Source organism: Clupea harengus, chromosome 19, assembly GCF_900700415.2.
Source record: "Clupea harengus chromosome 19, Ch_v2.0.2, whole genome shotgun sequence".
NCBI lineage: Eukaryota > Metazoa > Chordata > Actinopteri > Clupeiformes > Clupeidae > Clupea > Clupea harengus.
The window spans coordinates 21,180,684-21,198,098 of record NC_045170.1 but is presented as its reverse complement, the minus strand read 5'-3'; the positions used below and the strand labels follow the sequence as shown (position 1 = coordinate 21,198,098).

The 17,415-nt window shown below is 45.6% G+C and overlaps 1 protein-coding gene across 1 annotated transcript in view; it reads right to left on the bottom strand.

The window, feature by feature from the left end:
* Positions 1-15,373, bottom strand: part of LOC105903670 (STT3 oligosaccharyltransferase complex catalytic subunit B) — a 93,737-nt gene extending 78,364 nt beyond the window's left edge. The window contains exon 1 of the mRNA XM_012831449.3: positions 14,801-15,373. Within this exon, the coding sequence (XP_012686903.1) occupies positions 14,801-15,063 (263 nt within the window). The 5' untranslated portion in view covers positions 15,064-15,373. The remainder of the gene's footprint in view (positions 1-14,800) is intronic.
* Between the last annotated feature and the right edge of the window lie 2,042 nt (positions 15,374-17,415).

Below are 17,415 nucleotides of genomic sequence, written 5' to 3'. Positions count from 1 at the left end.
GGGATAATGACTGGTGAATGAATACAGACTCAACTCAGTTGCAACAGACTATGGAGGAAGCTGTGCAACAGCCAGTAATTCATATTTATTTCTCGAGCCGAAGGAGCACAGAACAGCTTTTATGACGGAAAAAGATTCAATAAAACAGAATCCACGGTACACCACACCAACCGACTCGGCCAGAAGACAGCCTTCACATTTCTAAACAACCCTGAAGGAGACTTTTTAAGTGAAATCTGATCAGCACAGTTTTCCTTCCAATGGAGCCACATATCCATATTTACATTTCGATTTCGATTTGCACTAGTTGTATGTTCAAAAACTTTGTTAATCTCCCTTATTTTGAATAAAACAGAGTGGTACAACATCATTATAACTGGGCTTAAAAACTGTCAAAAAGCCAATTGCTTGTATCTTTAGAATTCACAATAGATCAAAATCAAATGTTTACTAAAAGCCTTATTATTATTTATGTCTGGCCGGTTAATTCTGAACGAAACCACAACAAGTGTAACCATGTTGCGAACACAACATGAGGGTTAAATCTATTATGACTGGATTCAAAATGGCAGTCATAAAAAAACTCAAACAGGCTGGTATACAGAGTCTCGAGCCTTCACCTGCATGCCACAGGTCTTGGTGCATTGCATTTGGCAGCTTTTTTAAGGTTTCAGTGCACAAAGCTCCCAAAGCTCCAGCTCATCACACTGCAGGGGAGACGCTAATGCAGCAAGGGGACGCACAGCGGGCTGGGAGACTCATGATCCATCATACTATACCTGGTGCGGCCCTACTTTAGTTAAATAGCTCAACCCTCACAGACCAGAAACTACCTGCTGAGACTCGGTTCACAGTGAAGACCACAAACAGATTTAGATTTAGGAATAGGGTTACAGAGGTCTTGTAACCACTGTATTACAGCTGTAGGGATATCCTTCACCAACCCTTCTCTCAGTATTGCTTAAATATACTGTATGTCAGGTGACCATCATGGTGAAACAGAACCGGATTAAATGTGAAGATTACCTGGTGCTCAAATGTCTCCTGAAGTTGGGGCTCCAAGGAGTAGGCAACCGAAATTTACATGGACATACAGATGGACATACAGATGGACATACAGATTGTAGGGTAGGTTTGGGAGGAAAATAATCTTGTATGGGTTCTTTTCAAAGTCTCATTACGAAGTGCCAAAGTCACATGTTGCCCTGGGAGACTAGGGTTCTGGTAAAATACTAGTTCTGCTTAAGGTCAGTAATGTGGTTGTGTATGGTGAAGAAGAGTGTCCAGGTAAGGTGAGTGCTATACAGATAATGGAGATTTAGGGCTAACTGACGGATAGGTCTTTTTGATATTTAACAGATGTGACTTAACAAAGCACATCCGAAAAGAGGTGTAAATTTCACCCTTGGTCAGATTTACAGAATGGTTCCATTGTTGGTTCACCCAAAGTGTTCCTGGACTGATGAATATTTATGGTATTTCTTTGGCGAGAACTGGTTCGTGTGGGTGAGGACAGGAGGTAAATGCAGACATGGAACTTGAACAGTGGGTTGCCCAAATCAACTTCATTACATTTGTGAATAGGTGGTCTTAGGTGTGGTACGAAAACATTTCTGTTTTGTCTCATGGTTTTTTATTCGTAAATTCGAAAACAGGAGCCGAACCTGCCATATTCCAGAACATTCCAGAAGATGAACCAGAAAGAGAAAGACAAACAGCGTTGAAATGCTTCATTCTACTTCACTAGCTAACCAATTGAGAAATAAATGCTTATGTGCACGTAACAAAGGAAGAGAGGAGAAGTATCCTTGAGGGGATTAGAATCAAACAATACATTCAAATTGGATATTAAATGTCCTTTAATGGATTGTGGAAAGGGGGGAGGGCATCTATAATTCGCTCATTAATTCATTGCATGTGATTAATGTCTGGTGCAGAGGTCTCCTGTGCCCTTTCAAGCCCTTTCAACACACAATCTGCTAGAAAGATTCCGTACAAAGTGAGGTGAAGAGGGGTTTGATTGAAGCCAAGAGACTGAGAGTGAGTGGGAGTGATGTGAACCCGCATCACTTTTCAGGCATGTATGATCACACCTTGCCTTGCTTGCCTTGAAACAACAGCAAGAAGAGATGAGGAGAGTGATCATGCAACTCAAGTCTACCAACAATCTACCATAGATTTTCTTTTATCTCCCACAGATTTTCCAAGCCTGATGAGCCATTGATGCCTTATCACTTGGCAGACACTTTGCCCCGAAAAACACACTGAGTTAGTGTAAGACTGCAAAACACACTGCGAGAGTGTAAGAGTGCGAGAGTGTAAGACTGCAAAACACACTGAGTTAGTGTAAGACTGCATAACACACTGCAAGAGTGTAAGACTGCATAACACACTGCGAGAGTGTAAGACTGCATAACACACTGATCTTTTCTCCTCAGTACCTGGCCAGCATTCCTTTGAATCCATGACTTTGACTAAACCCATAACCTCGACGTGACCACCAGAACACTCAACTATTTGAGAACCTGATGGCTATAGCCTGACATGTATGGGGTTGTATAAGAAACCACACTCTCCCCCCCCCCAGGCAGTTTGGGTAATTGAACCGCACTGCGAATCTTATCCCTTTATCTCCCCGCCATCTCTTCCCGTGTTCTTTTGGCATCTCCACGGCCATCAGAGACTCAAAATAGGCTTGAAAACCTTGATGAATCTACCAAGCCGCCGAGGAAATCAACACGGCGATGCCATTATAAGCAGTGGGTTGCTTAGTTAATGGCTCGAGCGTCGCAGCAGTCTGTCTGACATGTTTACCATCTCGGGTGAAAACACAAAAAGTCATAATCGTTACACTACCGGCGTCGGACTCGATTAATCATACACATGTGCGATAAGGGACGACAGCTACTGCCTCGAACGCTGCTGCTGCTTGGGGGGAAAAGCTGTGCATCATCAGAGGACACTTGGTTGCAACACTGCAAGGTTATTGACAGATTCCTTCCACATAGATAGCTCTGTACATAACTGCTTCAATCCCACCAAACCTGTGGAGCCCATTGTACTCTATTGGTTTTCACATTTGTGGCTGTAGCCTGTCACTCGCTGCCCTTGGTCTGTCCTTAGAAGGGAAATGGGCCTTGAGCCCTAGGGGGGGGGGGGTGTTAATAGCAGTAAGTGAGAGTGGGGCTCTTCAAGTTATTAAGCCGGCGGCACTGGGGTCCTCCCTCCTGCCATCAGGACGAGTAGATCATGGAGCGGAGCTGAGCTGGCGAGGGGGTCCCAGAGTCATCGCCATCCCCCTCACTATCAAGGCTGTGCTTCCCACAGGCTTCCCTGGTTTCCCTTCCTCTGACAAGCATGAACCACCCTATTTTACCCTCACTCTCTCCCTCTGCCTCACATACACACTCACTCGCTCACACTCTCAGTCGTCATCAGTCTCCCTCCCTCCAGACTACCCTGGTTTCCTTTCCTCCAGGGACCATGATTGGCTCCCCTCCACCCCTCTCTCTCCCTCCCTCCCTCTCTCATTTTCCCTGGCTTGCCTGTCTCTAGGGAAATGACTTCCTTATTCTACCCTTCTTCTCTCTTCAGTCTCTCCCTTCTCGAGTCTTCCCCATCTTCACTTCTTTCCCTTTCTCTAGGGAAATGAACAGCCCCCCCTCGCTCTCTCATTCTGGTACTCTAACTCAGTAGCCCTTTACCTTAAAATTCCCTCTTCATCCTTCATAGTTCATCCCCCATTTTTCCACGCAGGTCAACCCTTCACTCTTCCTTATTTTTCCGTCCCTCCTTCTCCCTAAGGAATGTGACCAGCTTCTTACCACCCCCTCTTCACTCCTCCAGTGCCCCCCCCCCTCCCCCTCCCCAACTGTTCTCCATGGCTGACTCTCCCACTCCCCGGCTATCACTGCAGAGACTGCAGCCAGGTTTGACGTGCCCGCGAAGCGACTCTGACGGGAGTCTGACAGCAGTCATTTCTTCCGGACTGTGACAATCCATTCCAGCTGTCACTCACTCATCCACCCCCTCTCCTCTCCTCTCCTCTACTCCAGTCTTCCTCCTCACTTCTCTTCGTCTATTCTATCCCTCCTTCTTTCTGTTTCTGCGGAGCACAGCCAGGCTGTCACTGACACACCAGGCACCAGCTGGGGTGGCATCCCTCGGCAGGGGAGCCAACCTTGACTGGCACCGCACTGCAGTCTTGGCAGGGGGGCAACGGCACGAGGCACACGGGCAGGCACGGCTTTCATGGAGCTGGTGGATAAAGTCATCATCTCTTTTTATTATGATGGGAGATGAGCTACCACAAGGCACTATGCTGAACTCACACACACAAATCCAGACAGTCCCAAAGTAACACACACACACACATATCCACACAACCCAATAAAACACTCTCTCTCTCTTGTGCTCTCACACACACACACACACACACACACACACACACACACACACACACACACACACACACACACACACACACACACACACACACACACACACACACACAGTCCCATAGTTCTGTCCAAGTACCGAGTGTATCTGTACGGAACACACTCCTGGGAAAAGCGGCGGGCAGGACTGAGTGAACAGGTGCCAGTGGTGGAGCTAAAAGCGGATAAGCTGAGTGGTGCCAGGGCCTGGGGATCTGCTTTTGTACTCGCAGGAGAGGAGAGGAGAGGAGGGGAGAGAAAAGAGGAGCACAGAGAGACAGAGAGAGAGAGAGAGAGAGAGAGAGAGAGAGCTGAGACCAGTGTCCCAGCGGTCTACCAAAATTCTACTTCTCACCTCATCTCTGACTCACAACAGGAGCTTTTAAAGGAAAATGCTCCTCTCTTCTTTCTCAAATGTGGTTGTTTGTTGTGTTACTAGTAGGTCAGGCAGAGAGAGACAGAGAGAAAGAAAGAAAGAAATCAATCAATCAATCAATCAATCAACCAAAAAAAAGGCAAAGAGAGACAGACAGAAAGAGAGAGAGAGAGAGAGACGACAATTTTTCATGGAGCCAGTTGGCCAATCAAGTGGCAAGAGAGGCCAAACTGGCCAATCGTTCGGTCAGGGGAAAAAAGGAACAGTCAGCCAGTCTGTTTGTGGAATAAGCCAGCTGGAGAATAGGCCATTTAATCATTTGCAAGAGACGGAGTGAGTGAACATGAGAGCAAACAGATAAAAAGAGAGATACACAGAGACGAGGGAGAGAGAGAGAGAGAGAGTAAAAAGAAGAGAGTGAGAGACAGACACAGAAAGGGAAATAGAAAAAAGTCCTGGAGGAATTCCACTGCTGGCGAGCTCAGAAGTCCAGCACTCCCCCCTGGGCCTTTTTTCGTATGCGGCTCGAGGAGGGAGCCTACACGTTGCTATGGCGACGGCGAGTAACCGGCGCTGCCGTGGTCTTTGCTTTCTCAGTTTGGCTCACAGGTGGCCAGTTGGGGGGCACTCAAGTGTCAGAGAGGGTGTGGGGGAGGTCACAGATATACAGCAGGGATGAAGGGAGAAAATAAAACAGACAAAGCTGGAGCTGCCTGTGTGGTTAGTCACATACACACACACACACACACACACACACACACACACACACACACACACGCACACACACAAGCATGCACAGATGCATACACACACACACACACACACACGCATGCACACACGCATACACACACGCACACACACAAGCTTGCACACACGCAAGCATGCACGCATATATACACACAGCGCACAAGAAACAGACACACACACACAAACAGGCGCCGCTCGAAGACAAATTAAGCCCTTTATCTCATTAAAATGGGCTGTGTGCGAAGCAAGAACGTCAGGCACACAAGGAATTGAATTTCAGAAAATTGTGCATCTAAGGAAAAGAAGGACACTGGCCGGGATGGCCAAAGCTCTTCACGGATTGAGACGTGTGATTTTTAGAGTATTGATCTCATCCCTGGCCCCAGTGAGCATGGGCCGTGCATCTCAAAGTGCTTCTCGTTTTTCAGAGTTCTCTCCTCCTCACGTTTCTTTCAAATCCATAATCTCTTTCTGTCTCTTTTAGAACCACTCTCTCTACCCTCAGTCACTGACAAACACTCTCTCTAGTTTTTCACCATCTTGCTTCCTTGCTTGTTTTCTCTCTCTCTCTCTCTCTCTCTCTCTCTCTTTCCTTCTCTCTAGCTCTCCATCTTTCTCTTTTTTTCTCTCTCTCTCTCAAACTCAGACACACACACAGAATGTCTTTGTCACATCATGCACCCTCCTTTCATACATGCACACACACACACATTTTCACACACTAGGGACGGGCATTTAGGCTGATTTTGGTAAACATTTACACTTGAAATCCTGGCAGTTCCATGCGTATTACCGTGTATCATTTAAAAACGATTGTGTTAGTAGGCATCAGTGATGCATAGGCTGATCCAAAATGAGGTTACGAATCAAACTAAAATACATTTAATGATATTCAGGTGATTGGCGGATGGGTCGGAAATATATTATATATATTACAATATAAATCTATTAAATATCGCCTAAAGACTAATATCAATATGTAAGTAATACGTGAGGAGACAAAGACGGTGCTGAAGTTCGGGAGACTTTAAAGACTAGTAAAGTGTGTTAAGCATTTGGAGACATTGTAGGCGAAGATGACAGCAGTGAGCAATTGGGGATACGCATCATTTATGTTGACACGGGACCTAATGATAATGTCAGCAATATTTTACATTGTTGCCAACATACAACTATTTCATAATCTCTCTACAGTGTACTTGTGGGCTAAACTGCCTTGGAGACTAATATCCTTGTAAAGGTCTGGAGAATGTTTAGGTGTTTGTGCTGCGTTTGTTTGACCAATGTGTGACAGAGGGCATTTGTTCTTGTTTAAAAGTGGAAGTTTTACCTAGCGCTTGTCAGGTAGTGGGTCGGGCATCATTCTGCCTTGTCCACTGTCATATTAGCTGTTCAAGTTGCAGTCAATTAAGCAATATAGTACGAGTGCGAGTGGGGTAGGTAAGGGATATTCCCACGGGTGGTGTTCGGCCGTAGCCACGAGGCCGGAGGCCGAGTGGCGCAGGCAACAACACCCGTGGGAATATCCCTTACCTACCCCACTCGCACTCGTACTATATTGCTTTTATAAAACAATTTTATAGTCAACCAATTCACATTTAAACATGAAGTTATTGATTAAAAAATGTTTATTTCGCCATTGTTTCTCCGCAACAAAAAAATTGTTCCATTGTCAACGTCTTTTGGAATTATAAGAACTTTGAATTAACGGTTATCGCTTAATTGTATCAACGTGCTATAGAATGTTTCATCGCGGAGTGATTTATTATTAGCTGTGAAAAGTCCGAGTTGGGATGTCCTGGGATATTCCAACTCATGGAACGTCTCTCGTCCAATCAGAAACAGCTAAATAATTAAATAGAACCCAATTGTTTTATAAGTTGAAATAATGCATTGGGTGACTTTGGGACGCTTGTGAGTGGACACACGCATCACTGGTAGGTAGAGTTGGGAGATATGTCAAATTAAATCAGATTAATCCGCATTTTTGTTTTTGCAACAATTTGAAAATCGCAAAGTCGTGCTTCCCATACTGTCAGTCAGTAGACAGTTTCTTCCTGTTACGTCAGTCACCGAACAATTCCATCGGCCTGTTGGTGAACGGATCCTTCATTAGACATGTTAGAGCTACCCTGCCAACAACACTTAAATATCAGAGAGAGTTGGCCCAAACTGTTTGTGTGTGTGTGTGTGTGTGTGTGTGTGTGTGTGTGTGTGTGTGTTTGCGTGACAGATGGCAGTAAAACCATTTTGCTAGAAGAGAAACAGTGGTCAAAGCTCTGAGCTGGAGGGAAATCAGTCCGACCACACACACACACACACACACACACAGACACTAAACGCTAAAAGGGGACATGAAATAAGAGCTCTCTCTGGGCTGAGTGGTACGGCCAAAAATCTGAGTGTGAGTGTGAGAGCGTGTGTGTGTGTGTGTGTGGGTGTGTGTGTGGGTGTGTGCGTGTTCTGAGGGGAAATGATGAGGAGAGAGGTTGTGCATGCTAAATTGAACCGAGTCGAGCCCTGCAGGTTTTGCGGTCCCTGAGTAAACTCTCGAGAAGAGCTCATGCACTCTCCACCACTTTAACATACACACAGAGATGTCTTGCTCTCATACACACATACACACAAACAAACAAACAAACAACTAAACAAACAAACAAGCCTGGGTAAAAACTTTCAATCCCTTCTTCCTCATTTGCAGGTCCAGTATAACTCCCTCTCCCTTTCTCTCTCCTCCTCTCCCCCTCTCTCTCCTCCTCTCCCCTTCTCTCTCCTTCTTTTTCTCTCTCCCTCAGCTGGTGGCAGCCATCCTGATCTTTAAGGCCACTGGGGCCGGGGCGCAGTGTAATTAATCACATTAACAAATACTCCACCATCCAGCCAGCAAGCCAGCCTGTCGTCATCATCCCTGTCCTCCACACTGTCCCCGAACCACCCCACCCCCACATCCCCATCTCTTCTCGTCTTGTCTCATCCCCAGCATGATACCACCCATGGGGTAGTGTTTGTGTGTGTGTGTTTGTGTGTGTGTGTGTGTGTGTGTGTGTGTGTGTGTGTGTGTGTGTGTGTGTGTGTGTGTGTGTGTGTGTGTGTGTGCGTTGGAGGGAGTGGGGGTGCAGGGGAGCGCAGCATGTGCCTGACCGCCCCAGCAACTCGTTAGGTGGCCTGCCTGCCTCCCACCCTGTCTGCCCACAACATTGCTTCCAATGCCATGTATAATTAATACGGAGGCAGTAGGGGAAAGAGCGCTAAAGAAAGAGAGGGAGAGATGGAGAGAGTGAGTGAACGAGTGAATGAATAAATGAATAAAATAACGGGGGGTTGGTCTGGGAGGCATTGCGGAATCAGCAGGAGCGACTTAAGTCTTGTGACCGCCATCGCTATGCATGATGCTTTTGTCTTCAACCTGCTAAAATGCAAAGCTGTCGTGCCGATGGACTGCTGAAGTGGCCAAGAAACACGTGTGCACATACCCCTAACCCTATGTCATTCCCTGTGCTGCATTCATTACTGAAACTGCTGCCACAACAAACATGCAGAAGTTGACGAGCCACACAAAGAATAATACAGATGCGCACACACACATACACACACATGCACACGCACATACACACACACACACACACATAAACATACATATACACAGACAACGGAGGAGACGAGAGGAAGCTTTTATAGGAAGCTGCAGGGCTACAACCTCTAGATGACACAGATAATGAAAGATAGAGAGCAAGAGGTCCAAAGAAAGAGAAAGAAGAATGTGTGCAAGAGAGAAAGAGAGGTTAGTGAGTGTGTGTGTGTGTGTGTGTGTGTGTGTGTGTGTGAGTGAGAGAGAGTGTGTATGAGAGTTTGCATGTGTGTATATGTGTGTGTGTGCATATGCAAGAGTATGAAGGTGTGTGTGTGTGTGTGTGCGTGTGTGTGTGTGTGCGCCTGCTTGCACACTTCCACAAAAATTAATCTCCTGAACGGCGTTTATGCAAACGGCGGCACTCTTTATCGCGCCGTGCCTGAGGCTCCCCAGGGTCCTGGGCTTCTGTTTCCCGCCTGTTAAGCGCCAGCCACTCTCCCAGCACCCAGCACCCGCTCCCGGGGACAGATCCGTCACCAGGCCCCTCTCTCTCTCTCTCTCTCTCTCCCCCTCATCCCTCTCTCATCCATCCCTCTCTCTCTCTCATCCCTCATATCCATCCCTCTCTCTCTCTCCCTCATCACTCTCCCTCTTTCTCATCCCCTCCACACACAGGGACTGGAAGCGATGGGAGAGAAAGGGGGGGGGGGGGGGGGGGGGGGGGGGGGTTTAATCAGTGAGTTTAACGTCAAACCCCATCCCTTCGCTCCACCAGGCAAAGATAAACAAAGGTGGCGGGGGGGGGGGGGGGGTGCAAACAAACAACAAATAGCAATAGGAAGCAAATAAACAACAAGAAAGTAAAACACAGGCAAACAGCCGATGGTGTTTTCTCCTGTGGTGTTATCAGGCCTGGCTGGAAGCTGCAGATGTCTGGCAAGCGGGGGTGAACAGGTAGGAAGGTTGCTGTGTGGATGGATGCCGTGCGTCTGATTTCTTTTCTTCTTTGGCTCGTTTTTTATTTTTGGTGACATTCACTTTAGCATTCACTCGAGGAAGCTCACGCCTTCTTAACATGCCGCTCTGCACCTGGCTTTTGCAGCTGCAATGTAAGCTCACACAAATGCACAATGCATTCACACACACACATATATACATACAGACACACACACACACACACTCATGTTACTCGCTGCCATTCAAAACTATGCAAAGCAGGTGTAGTGACATCCTGTCAGTTCCTCCCTTTCTAATGCCAAGTGGACATCCGTGTCCTCCAAGAAGAAGTAACGTCATTGACATGGCAGACCAGGCATGCCCCAAAGACACAAGGCTTTTTAAAAGGATCACGGCCAAGAAAGAAAAACACAATCAACAGCAATCAGAACTTCCCACACACACACACAAACACACGCACACGCACACACACACACACACCCCGGAATAAGCTCACTGAATATTTTATTAGTCATCTCAGGAAAAATTAGATTGCAGTGGACACTTGCCCAACCCTCCTACTTAAGACTGATATATATTCCTAGAGCGATACTTGGTCTACACACACAGGCCCGCAAAAACATTGCTCTGTTGTTAGAAGACTGGAGCCCTGAGTAAAGCCCATCAAATCTTCATGAATGCTTTTGTCAGGGTAAACCTTCCACTGACGTGAAGAAAAAGGGCCAAGCGACCGTTCTCTGCACGTCATTAAACTTTGATTTTCTTTTCCAAAACGCGCCAAAAGAGTCTTTTTTTTTTTTTTTTTTTAAGGCAAAAGAGGGGTGTCTTATCAATTCAGGCACGCACTGCCACTGCCACATTTTTCATGGCATTCTGAGAGATTAGAAAAAGGAAGAGGATTCCTTATTGATGCTGCTTGATGTCGTGGGCGTGTGGAGCACCTTCAAGAGATGTCTCTGTTCTTCTGCCGTCTCAGCTCCGTCGACTGTATGACGACCCCACTGTGTGTGTGTGTGTGTGTGTGTGTGTGTGTGTGTGTGTGTGTTGGGGAGGGGTGGTCAAGAGTGGGGGCTGTGAGCAAGAAGGACAGGGCATCTAAAAAATCTGCGGTTTAAGAGATTGAGTCGATAAGGAGGTGTCGTCTAGCCACTAGTTTATCAATAAATCTGGGGTAATCTAGCAGCACACAGAACCTTGTTGCTTGGCAAAGAATCCAGCGATGGGGGGGATGGTCTCCACCTCTCTCCATGTCTTTTATCTCTCCATTCATCTCCTATTCACTCCCCATCCATCTCCATCTCTCCATTTCTCTATCCATCACACTCTCTCTCCGCCTGGCGAGAGTTTACACTTCAAAAGGAGGGAGATGAATCCAATAAGCATCCATCTTGAATGTTGCTGGAGAGTACCCTGAAACCACCAACACCAAGGTGTAAGATGGTGTGCAAGTGTTTCATGTGATGATGCTTTTGCATGTGTGTGTGTGTGTGTGTGTGTTGGCATTCAATAAGCATCCATCCTGAATGTGACCAGAGGATGCACCTAAACCAACAACACAAATGTGATTCAGATCATGTGCAAGTCTTTCATGTGATGATGCTTTTGTAAATATATATATGCGCGTGTGTGTGTGTGTGTGTGTGTTGGGGAGGGGTCCTCAGCTCCACCTCACTCTCTCCATCTCTCTACCCCCTCAGCTCCACCTCACTCTCTCCATCTCTCTACCTCCTCAGCTCCACCTCACTCTCTCCATCTCTCTGCCCCTACACCTCTCCCCCCCTCGGCCTTTCTTTCCTTTGCTGACATAACTGGGAGCTCTGTTTCTTGACAGACCATTGATGGGATTTCAGAGAGGGGGGGGTTTGGGACGGGGCTGAGGGTGAGGGTGAGGTAGATGAGTGAATCCATCTCAACCCTGACACCATACAACCTGGTTCCTCTCCACTCTCCTTCTCTGACAACCTCACTTCACTTCTCCTTCTCCCTTGCACTCTTCTCAATCTCAGTCTCTCCACTTCTCTCTCTCCCTCCCTCCCTCCCTGCCTCCATCCCTCTCCCTGCCTACCCCTCCCTCTCACTCACTCACTCACTCTCCTTCTGCCTCATGCTAACACTCTCACTCTCTCTCTCTCTCCTTCTGCCTCGTACACACACTCTCACTCTCTCTCTCTCACACACACACACACACACACACACACACACACACACACACACACACACACACACACACACACACACACACACACACACACACACACACACACACACACACACACACACACACACACTATTGCTTTCTCCTACCCGTCTCACCCTTACTGAAATGATAACCCAGGCAGCTAAAGCAGCCCCGAGGAAGCTATCAAACCCTGGAGTGATATTGAATTGCGGAGTGGAGAGAAAGATTGGAAATAAAGAATGAGGGCTGGATTGGAGATGTGGTTAGTTAAAAAAAAAAACACACACACAACAGCCAGGGAAAGAAGATGGAGTAAATCCCCTAAGAAGAAGAGAGTGGATCTATACCACAGCTTGGGTTTCATGTTCATGGCGGTCTTTCACTTCAGTCAGAGAGTGTGTGTGTGTGAGTGTGCGTGTGTGTGTGTGTGTGTGTGTGTCTCTGACATTAGAGATTAAGTTCAGTGGCTTAAGTGAATTTGCAAACATCACAATGGTGCTCTCTCACAGTTGAGCAGGAGGGTATAACTTACAACTGAGCTCTTTCAGGTCCATATCACAGTAAGTCCACTCTTTTACATGCCAGTTGGGTTTTACACACCTCCATGGAAGCACCAGGACGGGTCACAGTATTCTCTTGCCACCATTGCTTTTAATGCAAACTGAAGCACAGAAATGTGTGTGATCTTTGCCAACAAGGCACCCTGTATTGTTAACACTCCATCCCCAAGATCTCAATAGCATTGGTGAATTCGATAAAAGCTGTACATTATAAAACAGCATTCCTCATTTATGGAGAAATGACAGCACTTTGTTTTCTGGCAAAACAGCATAATTCTATATTCTCAAGCCTTCTAAATATTTAAAGTCATTCAATATTTAGCCACTGTCTTTGAGCGAGTGCATGAGAGCTTTGTTGGTGCATATGACACCCTAATGAGATCTGCCAACACAGTGATCAGCTAGAGAGTTGGAAAAACGACAGCCGCTTAAAGATGAGCAGAATATCTGTGTTAATATTTATAGAGAGTATGCAAATATGACTGCTTATCCCACACTCCTCGTGTTTCACAGACCGATGTATTGCGCTGTATGACGCGTGTATCTAGCAGTCCATTAAATCCGTGACAACAATCTATTGAGGGCCGTGGTATCATTCAACCACAGCCTGCGACAGTTTACAAGTTGCTTCGCTTCTGCGTTTACAGTCATTAACGGGAGAAAGGATGTAAGCAGAGAAAAAGCGGTTGATGGAGGGAGATAATGAGAAAGTCATCTTGGTGAAGAGCTTTCCGTTACATTGCTTTGCAGAACTCTGCAAAAAGAGAGCATGCATTGTTGTGAACTGCACCTGGCCATGCATTAAATAGAATAGTGGGAATTCTAAAATACCTTTCATCTTACTATTATTATTATTATTATTATTATTTTACTATTGAGCTATTGTGCTCTTCCATATTAAGATTAAAGATAATGATTCGGAAGACGTGAAAGAAAGCCCAAAACACATCAACGGCCCATGCAAATGCGCATTCGCGTCTTGTTATGGTGCAGACTTCAAATTTAAGGATAGCAGTGTTAATCTGCCTGGATACCTAAACTAATAACTACGTCTCCTGATCTATTGCATGTCTCAATCGCCAGACAGAAGAGCAGCTGGTTTGCAAAGAAAAACTTCTGTCTACCACCCCCCCATGTATTCTTCTGAGAATAACCTTTAGGCATCTGGAGAAAGTGGTTAAGAGGTTTATGCAGATGTCATCATATCTGTAGCTTAAGATCTGTGTCAGGCTTCCGGGTTCCCGCTGTCATTTGGTGCGCCACGTTAGCAGGACTCCAACTAACAGCAATACCCGCACGCACACAACACACAATGGTTCAATTTTGGCACGGTAGCTATCTTATTTACCCACAAAACGCATGACGCAACGTATGAGATCATATATACCCATTAGCCGTCCTCTGTCTGTCGTTAAAAGGTTGACGTTATCATCACTATGTGATCTTGACAAGCATGTGTCAGGTAGTTGACGAATTAAAAATGATTAAATAACTGGCTGAAATTTTAAAATGAATGTCAGTTGACAGAGCACATGGATTTGAAGCTCAAAGTGTGCCAATCTTCTACCAGCCTAGTACGCTGTTTACAGTGACACGTACAAATTAGTACTTACAGAACAAAGTAGCAAGACATTTTAATATTCATGCCATCAAAACCACAAATAATGCCAGCCAGGTTTGCCAGTTGCAAAGTTGTCATTTCAACATCTCAACACGGTACATTACCAGCCGTCGCCGGGTGGTTAGGAAATAGTGATGAACAAAGTTTTAACTCAAGTTCAAGCCAAGCAAATGCATTTGGTATAGTTCGGCAGAGGTGCAGATGTTAATCAATCTGGGACCCAGTTATCATCTGGTTGAGGAAATTCTGCAGCAGCAAAATCCGACTGACGGTCTGGACAATGCAAACTTCACCACAAGACTACATTTGACTGATAAAGTAACATAGGATATGTGTACCATATATTTACTTACCATGGGTCAAACTCGTGAATGATGCTCTCGAAACGAATCACTGCAAAAAGTCTTGAGCTGAACCCCGCCAGCCAGGCTAGGAAAAGTATCGTGAATGATAACAGGGACTGCCACCCGGCTGGCTGCGTCAGTCCGCCGGAGAGGCCTCCTTTGCCACCCCCTCCTCCACCCGCGGCACTGGCTCGGCTGTTACCCAGCATGGAACTCCCAGCGTTGGCAGATGCTTTGTGCTTGCCGTCGGAGGCTGAGTGGTGCTCCACCATGTTCAGCGTGTTTTGCGCAAGACGCGTGTTCCGGAGAGCCCCGTGCCTGGCCCTCCCTCCCCTTCTTTCCCCGCGCAGAGTTATTTTCCTCACGACGTATTCTCTTCCGTTGTCCAGCCCTACAATCCGTCGGCACAGGAGCCTACTCGCTGCACTTGCATATGAAGACTGCGATCACATCCCTGAAATGCTCGCACTGAGCACGGGCATAACGCTCAGAATGAATCGGGGATAATGGGCGGGACAAAAGCAAGCGACGACAGCCTTTCACAGTACCGCAGGTACGGCTGGGCGTGGAAAGGATGCAACTGTTGTAACCAGTTGAGAAAAAGCGTTGATAGGCAGACCCCTATTCCAATGGAAATGTGAGAAAATGACAGGGGTATAACCAAAGCCCGGCAAATAAGAGTCTGACTGCAATAAACAGGTTTCAGTTACATTATGCTAAGGATGCCTGCTGGCGCCCTGCTCTTGCATACTAGAGAAGACTTTAGGAACGAGAACAAAGGGACAGGATACTTCAAACTATTAATTAAAATGAATAGGCTGTAACATGCGAGACGCTACTCAAATTACGGAAATGTGGTCTGTTGCATTTATGTAGGGGGGGAACTAGAAATGATGATGGATTGCTCTTCACAAAATGCAATATCTGGCTCCCTTTGCCAGATACGAAGATTGATGTAGGTTCATCATAATACGCTTTAATCCACCAAGGGAAATATGCCTAGTCTTTTGTGTTTATCCGTTTCACTCTCATTTTGTAACTGGTGCAATAACCTCCCTAAAATATAAACCAACAAACAAATTAATGAATTGATCCATACATTCTGATCAATAGCTGTAAGGAATCAAACGACTTTGTGGGCCTTGCTGGAGGCTTCTGTGTAGCAGTAAGAAGGAATAGAGATTTTCGAAAACGAATGTGGCGGGTGCACATTTTATCCTTCCGCTTTGTAGTCCATGGGGTGCCAAGTGTAACAGACCTTATTTCATAGACACAGACACATTCTGTGCTACCAAGTAACACTGTAATGCCATTTGTCCACAACAACACAAGCGTTGTGTCCACGAAATATTGAAGAGAGCGCATTCTGTCGCGCACAGAAAACAAAACAGACGATTCATGTCGCGCACTAAGTTGACTGTTAGTAGTTACTCAAAAGTATGATGTGTACGAAATGTCTTTCATCCGATACATCCGAGTCAGCAAAACACAAAACGTGTTCTGTCCACACAATTATAATAAGGCTTCTCGAACTTTCACAGACTTTTGAACTAGCACATGCCTAGTAAGTTTCAAGCAGCCTTTGCTTTTCTGGACAGAACACTTTCTGTAACATTGCGACTCACGTGATGTATCGGACCAAAGACCTTTTCTGCATACCATGCTTTCAGTAATAAAGCCTTTGGAAATAATTCATGTTGTACTTTAGCAAAACACTGATGTCTAAAAAAAGTTCGAGATAGGAAGTCTGCTTTTGTGGAATGGCTCATGGAATGTATAGGACCAACGACTACATATTCCCCAGTATAGCTGAGCTGTTATGTGGACAAAATTAACATTTGATGGAATTGAATGATAACAGTGTTGTGTATTTCCTGTTCCAAAAGTATAAATGTTGGCCAAGGATATCTATTATGTGGACAGAATGACTTTTATCTATGCAATGAGTTTATTTTGACCACAAAGTGAGAAGTGTATTCAGCCTTTTGTTCACAGAATGAAAAGCACAACAGGACATGGCAGTGCATGACATGAATCATCAGTTGGGTTTTCTGTGATCTCTTCAATATTTCGTGGACACAATGCTAACAAGTTCGTGTTTTTAGTGGACAGAAAGCATTGCGGTGTGGTTTCATAATAAATGATTACATTTAGTAGCACAGAAAGCGTTCTCTCTAGTACACTTGGCACCCCATAGCTCTGTACCACCTGCAGTGTGTGTTCATGTAATGATATCCAATACACTCTGGCTGACATTACAAGCCAAGGTCACAGAGAGACGACTGCAGCATTTGCCTCTGGCATATTTAACCTTACAGGTATAAAACCAGATGTCTTCGATAAAATAGATTTTCATGTATGCTCCACCCGAAGTGATTTGACAGGATTGTTAGCTGTGCAGATCTGTCGTACAGGTGATGGATTTCTGTTTCAGTGGGATCCATTTTTCTTTCCTCGTTAATTAAACATTAAGCTTTAATTTGGTTCTTATTCTGTCAAGCTGTTCAGACTGCCTGGGTGTAACTCATTTCAATAATTTTATATTTTGTATTATTATTATTATTATTAGTATTATTAATACCATTCCCATTATATTTTTCATGATGCACATTTTCCGACCAGCT